Source organism: Scylla paramamosain, chromosome 18 (assembly GCF_035594125.1).
Source record: "Scylla paramamosain isolate STU-SP2022 chromosome 18, ASM3559412v1, whole genome shotgun sequence".
Taxonomy (NCBI): domain Eukaryota; kingdom Metazoa; phylum Arthropoda; class Malacostraca; order Decapoda; family Portunidae; genus Scylla; species Scylla paramamosain.
The window spans coordinates 22504650-22517149 of NC_087168.1; the positions used below are offsets into that span (position 1 = coordinate 22504650).

The 12500-nt window shown below is 39.2% G+C and overlaps 3 protein-coding genes across 10 annotated transcripts in view; 1 reads left to right on the plus strand and 2 right to left on the minus strand.

Moving 5' to 3' along the window:
• Positions 1-283, minus strand: part of LOC135109306 (presenilins-associated rhomboid-like protein, mitochondrial) — an 8393-nt gene extending 8110 nt beyond the window's left edge. The window contains exon 1 of the mRNA XM_064020628.1: positions 51-283. The gene's annotated coding sequence lies outside the window, so the exon portion shown is untranslated. The remainder of the gene's footprint in view (positions 1-50) is intronic.
• Positions 284-1125: 842 nt separating this feature from the next.
• LOC135109310 (uncharacterized) lies at positions 1126-5486 on the plus strand. The gene is made up of 5 exons (XM_064020643.1): positions 1126-1227; positions 1711-1834; positions 2111-2503; positions 3550-3657; positions 3865-5486. Exons 2-5 carry the CDS (start codon positions 1723-1725, stop codon positions 3993-3995), a joined length of 744 nt encoding a protein of 247 aa, XP_063876713.1. The 5' UTR covers positions 1126-1227; positions 1711-1722; the 3' UTR covers positions 3996-5486.
• The window catches only part of LOC135109307 (septin-1-like), a 20122-nt gene continuing 11945 nt past the window's right edge, over positions 4324-12500 (minus strand). For 4 of the 8 annotated variants that reach the window (XM_064020629.1, XM_064020631.1, XM_064020630.1 and 1 more), the window contains 10 exons: positions 11967-12078; positions 10084-10189; positions 9599-9685; positions 9269-9392; positions 8799-8933; positions 8499-8616; positions 8265-8351; positions 7928-8088; positions 7622-7798; positions 4324-7415 (listed from right to left, as the gene is read on the minus strand). In XM_064020629.1, the coding sequence (XP_063876699.1) occupies positions 7286-7415; positions 7622-7798; positions 7928-8088; positions 8265-8351; positions 8499-8616; positions 8799-8933; positions 9269-9392; positions 9599-9685; positions 10084-10189; positions 11967-12068 (1227 nt within the window). In that variant the 5' untranslated portion in view covers positions 12069-12078 and the 3' untranslated portion in view covers positions 4324-7285. Of the gene's footprint in view, positions 7416-7621; positions 7799-7927; positions 8089-8264; positions 8352-8498; positions 8617-8798; positions 8934-9268; positions 9393-9598; positions 9686-10083; positions 10190-10323; positions 10474-10545; positions 10569-10663; positions 10823-11966; positions 12079-12500 lie in introns of those variants that run through there. The other 4 variants (XM_064020632.1, XM_064020634.1, XM_064020635.1 and 1 more) reach the window with 4 other exon arrangements.

Sequence of the window (12500 nt, forward strand, 5' to 3'; positions counted from 1 at the left end):
ATTAAAAAGTTACGTTAAGTTACCTAAATTTATTCTAACCCTGACCTTACCTTCCCTGTGGTGGTGATCTTCCTTCCTGCCTCCTCGTCACTATGGCTGGCTGTCTAGCACCTTCTCACAGCCAAACTTTTCTTTATTTTGCTTGTTTTCACCCACTGCTGCCTTCGGGTGTCCACTGCTAGAGCCCAGGCCTTCCTCATTACCAACTAAACAAGGTTTAACTCATGGGTAAGCCTTGGCAGCCACTGTGTAGGCGTGGTTACACACACACAAAAAAAAAAAAAAAAAAACACACAGTCTGTCAGGCTGGGAGTTGAAACAGACGCGTATAAACACCACCCATAGACGCGACACACTAACTGGTTAACTTCAGTCAGCGTTGCCAGCGTTGCCAGATTGTTTTGGCCATATTATCTTACTACACAGGTTGAAATTATTGTACTTCTGGTAAAATTATCGTACATATGTAATTATTCCAAATATTATGCAAAACTGCATAGAGAGAGAGAGAGAGAGAGAGAGAGAGAGAGAGAGAGAGAGAGAGAGAGAGAGAGAGAGAGAGAGAGAGAGAGAGAGAGAAAGGTGTGTGTGTGTGTGTGTGTGTGTGTGTGTGTGTGTAATGGAAAAAAACAACAATACCCTTAACAAACAAAACACTCTCCTAAATACATAGTCGCATACGTTGTCAGGGTATATGCAACAGTGAATGTTAAGTAATTCTCTCTCTCTCTCTCTCTCTCTCTCTCTCTCTCTCTCTCTCTCTCTCTCTCTCTCTCTCTCTTAAATCAATTGATTTTACACAACTTTACTGTAAGCACTTCCTACTAATAATTCTTACAGTTTATCGAAGAAAACTCTGATGCGTATGAAACCGTCTTGTCTTTTTTGGGGGAAGGATTCAGAAATTCTGGCAGCCCTCATTGTGGCAGGAGACGTCATAATGAAACAAGTATCCGGTCCTTATTTCAACTCAGTGAGATGCGTATGAAACTGACCATGGCACGTGATAAGAGAAAGAAACACATAAATGATACATGGAACTGAAGATATTTAGAAGTGTGTAGAGAGAATTTCCACAGCGTGAGTTAAGAGATCCTTTAGGTAGTTTAGGAGCTGAGGGGATGCGAGAAACTTCCTAAACTCTCACCTTATCTACATTTCCATTTCCTTTGCACTGAGAGTCGGTGAATCGGTCCCCTTGGTTAGTCTTCACTACTCTGCTACCACGTAAGGATTGATGCCTATAACGCTTCGTAGATAATTCTATCTTTCGTTTTATGTGCACCGCTGAGAATTGCAAGTGTGGTTGACTGATATTGATCACTAAGAAGTTTGTGGAGAAGATAAAGAAGAGAAGGATTACTAGTCTGATTAACATAATTCGTAATAAGAAAATAAATATTGCAAGGTTGATGTAAATTCCTGATAAGTTATTGAAAGAAGAAGAAGAAGGTTAATAAAAAAAAACTCCTAGGAAGTTATTGAAAGTGAAGAAAAGAACTGCAAAGAGATTTCATGAACGCACGTCAAATTATACGGTGTGACGTCATTGCACATACAGAATCTTACTTCAAGAAATCATGACATACACTGACTGACAAGGGCTAGTTGAACAAGATAACGTGTATGATTATGCGATCAGAAATCCACAACTTACTTATAATTATAGCGACTCCACGTACCGTTCCTATTGTAACAATACGTCCCTAGGAACTACGGTTGATGTGGCTGTACAGGAGTCCCTTAGTGGTGGTGGTGGTGGCGAGTGTGTGGATGAAGACAGTATGGGCTAAAACTGACTCTTATCCACAACGGAAGCACTTCACTGTCTATGGTATGTATAACTCTTTCACTATAATCTTGTATCTGGGTCGGAAGGAAAGTGGTTTTGTCTGGTAATGATAAGTGCATTGAAATTAAAGTGAATTTGTGAGAAACGATGGGTTAGATACTTTTTTTTTTTGTTTCATGGAGAATATTTCGTTGTTCAGTAGTAGTAGTAGTAGTAGTAGTAGTAGTAGCAGTAGTAGTTCTTTAAATACTGCATCAATGGGATGGCAAACAATCTATACCCAAAACCTAAACTGTTCGTGTCTCTCTGATCAAACAGGATGTCAAAACGCCAAGACTCAACTCCAGAATATAAGGGTCGGTTACCTTAAAAACAAAATAGGAGGATTTTTCATTGGACTCAGCGGCACGTACTCCCGGACCGAGACCAGTTTTGTGACCAGTTCATCGCCGGTGTGCATGCTTCCCCCTGACGTGCTCTTCCGTGCCCTGCCTGCGCCTAAGACAAGAGATCAGGTCACTCTAACATTTCACCCGTTTGAAGATCCAGAACTAGCATCTGGAAAGGGCAATTTAACTGGCATTGAAGTGGATAATGCAAAAGAACAAGTACGAAGTAGCGAAAAGAAAACGGGCAATGTGACATGTGACTTCAGCCTCAGTGATGTGCTCGAACTTCAGATGTCTGGGTACGGCTTCATCTCATGCCAGGGTGAGTAAGTTAAGTTTGGCATGCATATCATTGCTTCATCATAATCTGGTGCCGTGTGATTAATGTTTATTCCTCCTATTCAGTTAATGTCATCCATCTCCAACGAGCTTCTATATCACTGGTTCTCAATCTTTTCTAAGTGGATGCACCATTCCTGGAGCCTTTGAAAAATTCGTGTGTATACCCTCGCGCCTACGACGATTGATTACAGGAAACTACGTGAAAATTTCACATTTTCTCCAGTCTTCTGACTGAAAATATATAAATGAAAGTACTAGGTCTATTCTGAATATACGCTATTGCTACTCAATCATGAATAATGTAATTATTATATAGATGCTAAATGTATACTATGTAAAACAAAATGCTACTGATCAAACCTCAGATATCAATTCAAATGAATTTCTTACCAAACACAATTTCTTCCTAAAACACCTTTACCTACTATGTAGTCGTACATAAAACTGGCCACATCATGTCCTGAAACATATTTTCCTTCTGTGCACTCTTATACACACTGGCCATGTCATGTACTACGCCTCCTGGGGAAATTCCGCCCAAGCAGGTAAAAGGACTTGTTACTCGGGATTCCTTGTTTCGGTAATCGGGACCTGTTGGGAACTCTCCTTTCTCTCAGAACTGTCCAAGGCCAAAAATATTATGTAGTTTTCTCTCATCTGAGCCGACATCCAAAGGTCAAAAAATAATTTCCTTATATATATATATATATATATATATATATATATATATATATATATATATATATATATATATATATATATATATATATATATATATAATTTTTTTTCGTGGTTTTCGGTCTTCTCTCATAAAGACTGTTTCCAAAGCCAAAAATATTTAATTTTCTCTCATTTGTTTTTCCAAAATTTCTCATTCGTTTTTTTTTTTTCGTATAAGAATTGTTTCCTAAAGCCAAAGATGCTGCTCTCATAACTTTTTAATACTTTTTTTCTTAAACTTTCTGTCAATGTTAAAGTTATTTACTGTGCAACATAGCTCTAATACGATATATCCTTCTATGCCAGGTGATGCTGCTGCCAGTAAGCTGTGGAGGGAGTGGCAGGAGGAAGTCAGGATGGTTGAGGAAAAGGCTGCCCGCACAAAGACTGTCATAATTACCGGTGTAGCTTGCGGTGAGTACTGATGGAGTCCCAAAGTTGACAAGATATAATTTGTAAAGCATAGTTATAAAAATCCACATTGTAAACTTATAATAGCAAAATCAAGCACTGATAGGTGTCCCTTTATTGCTGCTATGCTTTCAACATGCAGAAAGATAAGTGATATATGCATAACACCAAATATCACAGAAAAGTAAGTGATATGGTCAAATGTTTCAGGAACGGGCGCAGTGGTAGTTGCATTCTTGGCGTGTATCATGTACCGCATTTGCAGTGGAGGTCCTGCTCCCTACCAGTCTGGACGCAGACCCTCCAACACTTCTGGAATGCGAACTGCCTCCACTACCTAATAACCACCCTTAGTCCCCGCCCTGGACGGTCTTGCATGATGCTTAACCTTTGACTGCTGTGGCTTCTCAAGTTTAATAAATTTTGTTTATCTTGCAAAGCAGAACTTTTTAAATAGGAAAATGAATTACAAGCTTTTAAAAATATGTACTTCCTGCCTCATCTCCTGATCTACTTTGTAGAATGTACAGTTACTACTTATGGGTTTGTGATTTCTTGAACTGTTGTATATACAGACTATGTGTGAAGACTCTTGAGTTACAGAAGGTAGCTAATAATGAGAGCACTATGCTAAAACCATACATACTGACAGGTTAAGAAAAAATGCAGTAAAGACTGACTTTATTGCATACACTGATTTCACCTGAAAGCTTAACCTTAATGGCACATACTGAAAACCAAGAAACATTAAAAAAGTACCACAAGTTTTCTCAACTGATAACTAAAAATGTGAAAAAAATTATGTAAAACATAAAAATGGAATGTGGCATAATATTGTATTCCAATTGCCATTACCAGCTGGTTTTGTTTCCCTTATCAAAAATTGATCCATGCAAACAAACAGTAAAAAAATGTAAATGTCTACAGTATATAATTAAATAAACTTCCTAGAGCTGAAGACTAGAGGAGAAATTTTTGGAAATAATAAATAACAATGGGAAAACAACAAAATACACTACTGCTAATACTACTTTCATTCACTGGACAGCTACACGGTCATAATTAATTAATCCCAAAGTAACATTTAGGCAGAATGTAATTATCTTAATATCAATGAACTCTATACTATTCTTATTTTTAAGGCACACTTAGCTTACGCATACTGATTTAGCATGGCAAGATGCTCTTCAATTTCACAACAGGTAGATGAGTGTGTGTGTGTGTGTGTGTGTGTGTGTGTGTTCAAAAAGTGACTCAATATCACCTGTGCGAGGTTTACTGATTTGTCTCCCAATCTAAATAAGGTTTGGAGAAGAGAGCAATAACTTATTAGGAGGCTAAAGCAAACAAAATGTTGGCATAATGTAAAGTATTCAAAATTGCATATTATATCTAGTACATAATACATTGGGCATGCAAATATTGGCATGTATTCTGGAGGTAACTGAGGAGATACACTCCCTTATAAAGGACTCAACATTTGGTTTATGTGATCACTGATCATGAAAATAAGTGATTAACAAATTGCTCTCTTGTTGCTCACACACAAAATCTATGGAAATTTACATAGGTAGATATTCTCAATTCAGAATACGATATGAATCAACTACTGGGTCAGTTTTTAATAACAGCCAATATCAAATAATATTATATATAAGAGAAACTCCATGCTAACAATATAAGATGTAAGCCCTGACTTTAAATGCCTCCTCCTTACAGGCGGTAAAGGCAAAACTTCTACTGTAATGAGTGTGTTTGGTTTCTTGCACTTACGTTGTAAACATAACATTTAATGGTTTAAGGAGAGGAAAAAAAAAAGAAAAAAAAAAAGACATATCTCTGGCTCCCAAAATTTGAAAAGAATGACATCACAGTAATTATTAAAAAGACAAAACTTGGTAAAAACAATGACCTGGATCAGTCCTGGCAGTGGTGATCAACTTAACAGTAGACCTGCTTTTAGATTTGATTGAGGAGCAGTCCATAAAATCTGATTTGCAAATATGGAAGACAATATGCAGCATTAGAGACAGTATAAAAAAGACTTCTCAGAATATATTTGCAACAAAGATGAAGAATTAATTTACAGAACATCCAAATATTTGGCAGCCCTACTTTGCATCTGCTGTTACAATTATGTATTTCTGAAGAAAATAACAGTTCAAATTACAGGAAACATTCAAAATATCAAATCATCATCCACCTTTAAGTTGATATGCAATAAAGTAAAGCTGTCTTGTAGCTTTTCCAACAAAGCTACTAATGTAATACTTCCTACATAGATTCAAAAGAGAGAGTCATGGGAAAATGTTCAAGATTACTTTAAAACAAACTGGCCATACTTTTCAAATATAAAAACTAACGCATGAAGTAAGGTTAGAGGAACACACAAGCAGTGTTCACTCTTACTTCATCTGCCTTTGTGTGATGGACATGAAGCTTGTGAAGTAAGATTAAAGGAACACAAGGCCAGCATTCACTCCTACTTCAACTGCATTCATATGATGAGCAATGGTCTTACTACAGCTTCTATTTCTAGCCACAACTTCATCCAGTCAATACCCAGACAATATTCCTAATAAGGTGGCTGTGGTAAGGTTCAATTATGATTAATATGTGAAGCAATTATTCACCTCTCTTTAAGGTTCCTTCATATTCACTTCTCTCACAAATAAGGTCCTTTGCATGACACAGCACTGGAGGCTTAGGGTCTGAGTGTTACCCAGTGAATTATGGTTTAGTCTAATGGTAGAATTTATATGATGCTGCTTTCTAACTTTAAGATGATGTCAGTACTTACATACAGCATCATGGTTATATTAAAACTCCAAAGTACATAAATGAAACACAATTTAGACTATTTCAATCACCCTCATGTTCAATTTACTAAGCTCACCACAGAATTGAGTCTCCTACACAGTTCATATGCACATTTCAGGCATTATTTTGCACAAATGTTAATTATCATTGGTCTGCTTTGTGTTCTGGGAAAAATTCTAAGATACATCAATTAATTTTCTATACTTACAGGGTTGGTGCTGAAAAAATGCATCTCATCAAAATGCAGAGTGCTAAATTTAAGGCAAAATTGATCAGATCACCCAGTAAAGTGGTCCACTGGTACATTACCACAGAGCCATTTGAGCCACCTTTGGTTCATGCAGTACTGAGCAGGTGTGGGACTCAGGCAAGGCTCTGTGAAGTCTTTGGTGGGGCGGAGAAGGATATTAGACTCCTTACCTAAACCCATGAGGTGCAGGTTTAACTGTGACTATAATTGGTTCATAACAGTGCTATGGTTAAAGAATTATGATAACCATTTGGAAAATTTATATATAAAAAGCAAATGCAATGTGAAGTTACCAATATCAATGAGTCATCTTTAGTAACTTCCCTTTTTATTCCTTAGAGTATTGTGTCAATATTCCACAAAGACACAGCATTCTCCTTCTACTGCCTCAACTGAATCCTACTTGTTCTGTCTGGTTCTAAACATACAATAGTCAAAGTCTGGGAGCTAGTTCTTAAACTTACACTTTTGACTAAGTACTTGTCATCCTTCTTCACATTCTTTAATTATGCTAAGTACTTTATTGTACTGTTAAAATGGCTATGCTAACAAGATGCCACCTTACTTCTTATCTTGAAGCTGGGCTTGCATTCTGGCCATCATTTCCTGCATCTTTCTGATCTGTGCCTCTTTCTCCTCCAGCTCAATTGCCATGCGATCTTTCTCCGGCCCAATTGATGAAGATGAGTTTCTGAAATCGTAATTCAAACTCATTATTTTTATTACAAGTTACAGATCTAATTTATTTGCAGGTGGTGTAAACATGTGGAATGGCAGCTGATCTAATTTCCAGTAAAGACTCAAGGGGATGGAATAGCAAATTAGTATCAATGTATTGTTAATTCTTTTACTTGTTACTTTCAGCTATATTCAAAAGTTAAGAGGCACAGTACTTACATGAGTTTGCTGGATGATGATAGACCATTTCCATTTGGTTGTGCATTGTTGGCAGCCAAAGTGTTGGTGTTGGAGGAAGACATGGGAGGAGCTGCACCACCCTTGGCCAGCCTCTCTGACCGGTAGTTCTCATAGTGAACATCCTGGGTTACTTCAGTCAGGTCCTGCATGTGGGTACTACAAAAGATATCATTGTCAGATGCTACTCATTCATTAACCAAAGTTAAAAAGACCAGAATAGGATCAAATGAGAAAGTAGTCAAGTAAGCAAATAAAGACAAGGTAAGGTTGCCAAGGATGACTCACCCAAGTAAGCATCGCAATTTGATAAAATCACAATGGCTTGGATTCTCTACTTCAATGACACCCCAGGGGTATTGCCGCCCTCGCACCTTCTTGCCTCCCACGTCTAGCACAGTTGTTGAGCCCACTACCGCAAATGGCACCGCTTCCTTCAGTTGCTTCACCTAAAACATGAGCATCAGATGGGCAATGGTCAATATTTTCCTTGACTGTACAAACAAAACAAAAATATAAATGAAAACCAAATTGAGGAATTAAGGAGAGTGAGTGACATTACTGATGAAGATGTAACCACCACATCACCAAGTATCCTCCCTTCCCAGACTGGCTACGTGCTCACCTGTTCCTTGTAATCTTCCTCCTCGTCAGTGTCACAGTCAGGTAAAGGATAAATGTGGATCCCATTTTCCTCAATTTCATCCAAGACCTGTGAGGGCACAAAAAAACTTTCATGTCATTTTGTATTTCATTCTAACAAATAATTACTCAAACCTCCAGTATAAATTCAGAAAAACTCCACTTCCAATTTCTTATCAGTGATTAACCATTAGTGAGCAAATGACCTTGTGCTCACCTTGCGTTTGAGCTTGGCCACCTCCTGCTTGGTAAGGGTGTCTGCCTTGGCCAGCACTGGCACAATATTCACCTTGTTATGGAGTTGCTTCATGAACTGGATGTCCAATGGTTTCAATCTAATAAGAATTACTAAATCAATTTGAGAACACCCACACAAGAATTAAGAAGTGTTGGCATACTTGAGCAATGCAGGAAGGATTATGCAATTTGTTGTGCTGCTTCATTTGTTGGAAAGACAACCAACAGTATAGAAAAAACATACACAATAAAGCCTTAGAAATCCCTCACAATGACTCACCCATGGCCAGCAGGATTAATGAAGTAGAAGCAGCAGTGGACTCTGTTGTCAACAATGTGGCGACGGTTGAGGCCAGACTCGTCCTGAAGGTAGCGCTCAAACTGGTCATTGATGTACTGGATAATAGACTGGAAGCTGAAATAAAGTTTCCAATTGGCTCAAGAGCAGTACTTACTTTTCTAACCTAATATTTCAAACACTTATACTATATACAGTCTAGCTATACTCATAACCTTCATTTTCTTGTTCTCACTCTGACTGGTCACTAATCTATAGTCAGTGGCAAAGACTGAGACAAAATTTGCCACCCGAGATGACAAAGACATGATAATAAGCCTCTCAATTTCTTCTAACTCCTCTTTCTCTCTCACATTCTTCAGTGCTCTACCCTCCCAATGCATCTACCACACTCATATATACTCTTGATCATCTCACTTTGTCTTGATGCTGATGCGGAAACACATGCTTACCAATCTGTGTTGTCAATTGCATCCCCGTACCCCGGAGTGTCCACCACAGTCAGCCGCACCTTCACACCTCGCTCCTCAATCTCCACCGTTGATACATCAATCTTCACAGTTTTTTCGATGTTTTCTGTTGATGCAGAGCTCAAAATGAACATGCATCTTAAGCTACAATTGTGAATTCTAAGCTTACACACTAAGGAAACTGTACAGCTGTTATATTTCACTCAACATGAAACAAGGCAAGTGAAACTGATACAAACAATGCTTATAAATATTCAAGTTTTAAAGTCAAAATACCAAATAAAAAAATTAAAAAAAAGATGGAAAAGATACCTTGAGCAGAAGAAACCACTCTGTCTGGGTAGAGGTCAGTCAGGAAGAGGGTGTTGATGAGTGTTGATTTGCCCAGCCCACTTTCACCTAAGTGTGGATTAGTAGACAGAAGAATAAATCTACTGCTTGCATTGTCTTGATTTTATGATTGGAAGAGATAAAAATAAATGCTTTACTAGTATCTTGATTTTACAATTGGCAGACACAAGTTAAAATGAGTAGCTATCATCCCAACTATTTTCAATGGACTGGTATATCTGCAGGCTTGAGCCATCCTAGTATTTCAAATTCCTCTACTTGCTTGACTGGCCTGAGAAACAAGGCAGCTAAGATGACATAGTACTATACTGCTAAATAGACTGGCAAGAGTATCCGACTTTGACATTTCTGGATAATCCTTCCCTTGCCTAGTCACTGGTTGGAGAGGTCCCACCAGGTAAGAGAATACTGTGAGAATATATACCACACAGTAGCTGATAACTTACCCACAACCATAAGAGTGAACTCAAAGCCTCTCTTCACAGATTTGCGGTGGATTTGGTTTGGCAGGTTTGCAAATCCAACATATCCCGGCATGTCTGGATTACTGAACTGAAATTCAAGCGTTAGTAGATATGAGTTCTAACATCTATTAAAGCACAAGGCAAACAATAAACAGGCAGGGTATTATTAAGGAGATAGGCTTGGCCTCTTCTTTTCTTTTTCTTTCTAAAAGTATCCCTCACCTCTCCTTTGTCTATTTCTCCCTTTGCTTTTCACTTTTCTCCACAAGGTCTCTGAATGAAATGGATGAGTTTTTACTTCTTATACAGTAAGTAAAGCACTCAAACAAGAAATGGCACAAGTTCCCTATATCAGTGAACCGTGACCCCCTTGCCTCTATGCTATCACAATGGTAAAGTAAGGCAAGGAGCACACACTGGCAGGGGCAGACGGACGGACATTACCGCGGGAGAGTGAGTGGCGGAGGCAAGACTCGTGGTAATGTGTCTGAGCCAGCACTTAACCTCCCCGCACCTAACACACGCCACTCACACACTCCACACGCACTACACACACTCATACCGTATCAGTAGACATGGCGGAAGGCTTGAGATAGGATGAGGGAGATTACACTGCCTCGAAACACGAACTATGAGAGAGCAGGAGATGAATCACACAGTTGGCCTCCCATTTGTTGACAAACGCACCCTGCCTCTTCCTCACTCCTCTCACTCCGGAGTCAAATTAGAGTTTATAAACCCATAACAAAATCACATGCGGCTGGAAATTTATCTTTATTATTGGGATTGTGCCAAATTAATTATCACAGGCAGTAAAATAGCGACAAAATGCTGTATTTAGAGTGTTCTCGCATATTGCACGATGGATGCGAGATCTGGCATCAAGACGAGATGGGTGTGGCAGAGGCGCCAGACGTGACGGCCTCAATAACATACCACTGCCTCTACTATGCTAAGTTTATTTGCATACCTATACTAAAGGAAGTTAAAAGGCCTAGAGAACACTTGGATATGCAAAGGTAGTCACGTGTAAGTCAGCTGGCTTCTTGCAGCTTCCTCGTTTTCATAATCAGAACACGAGTATTGTTGAGGCATCACACAAACTAATTGCTAAAACCACTAATATAGAAGGGGTGTAACAACTACATTTCAGTATTACTCAATCATGAATATAAGAAAGACCTAACACTTCCACCTCAACTCAATGTAATCTTAATCAAGAGGACAGAAGAAACAGAGAGAAAGCTATGAAAGTTTCGCTGTGGTATTCCTGATAAAATAGACATCTAGTAGCATGCTAAGTAACTGCCCTAAGTAGGTTATGCAGGCTTTAGGTGGACACACACGAGGTATAGGACATGGAGCCACGTAGACCACACATAAGGATAGTTTGTTCTGCTCTTTAAGCTTGACTGATAAGGGGAGCTTAGACTACATAGATTGGAAGAGCGAGAACATGCAGTGGAAATAACATACATCAGACTAATCTATGAAAAAAAAAAAAAAAACGTAACTGGGAAAAAAAGTCAATGACATTTCATTCTTATCAGATATAAATTCAAAATGACCTTATCTGGCGCGCGCGCGCACACGCGCACACGCACGCACGCACGCACGCACGCACGCACGCACGCACACACACACACACACACACACACACAACGATTATGTCATGTATTTCCGTTACATTGAGAGAGAGAGGGAGATAGATAGATAGATAGATAGATAGATAGAGAGAGAGAGAGAGAGAGAGAGAGAGAGAGAGAGAGAGAGAGAGAGAGAGAGAGAGAGAGAGAGAGAGAGAGAGAGAGAGAGAGAGGAAAAAAGTGGTGCTCCTTGGTGCATAAATGGTCAGTGAGCCTTACCGGATTTTTCTTGACCTTGACACACCGCCCAGGGCTGACGGGGCTGTTAGGTGACCTCGGGCTGGGCAGGGGACTCATGTAAGGGGATGTGGATGATGACATGTCTTCTGCCCTGGAATATGCAACACCAGTATCATAATTACATCAACTGACTCCTTATGGGGCATGACAGTTAATTTATGTAACCTTAGATAGCATTGGACGATTGTATTAATATTATTTCATGCGTATTAATAAAACAACGAAAAACAGTACAAAAACAACAACTATGGGACACTATGTAATTACTGAACACAAAAAGTAATGGAAAAAAAAACAGATTAAGTGTAAGGCGTGTTTGGGGACAAGATGGGAGTGAGTTGCGCTAAAGAGAGAAGGGTTAAGATGTCACGGAGCTGAGCCCAGGCCGTGGTGACTCGTGAGCGACGAGAACCGGCTGGACGAGGTGGTGGTGTAACGCTGATACATACGCCGCTCAGGTGCCTTCTGAATCTCTCCACACCATGACGAAAGACTCCCTTCCCTCACCGAGAG

Coding starts and splice junctions, on each gene's coding strand:
- LOC135109310 (XM_064020643.1), top strand. CDS start 1,723: ATGTGGCTGTACAGGAGTCCCTTAGTGGTGGTGGTGGTGGCGAGTGTG. Junction 1,835..2,110: donor GAAGCACTTCACTGTCTATG/GTATGTATAACT, acceptor CTGATCAAACAG/GATGTCAAAACGCCAAGACT. Junction 3,658..3,864: donor AATTACCGGTGTAGCTTGCG/GTGAGTACTGAT, acceptor CAAATGTTTCAG/GAACGGGCGCAGTGGTAGTT.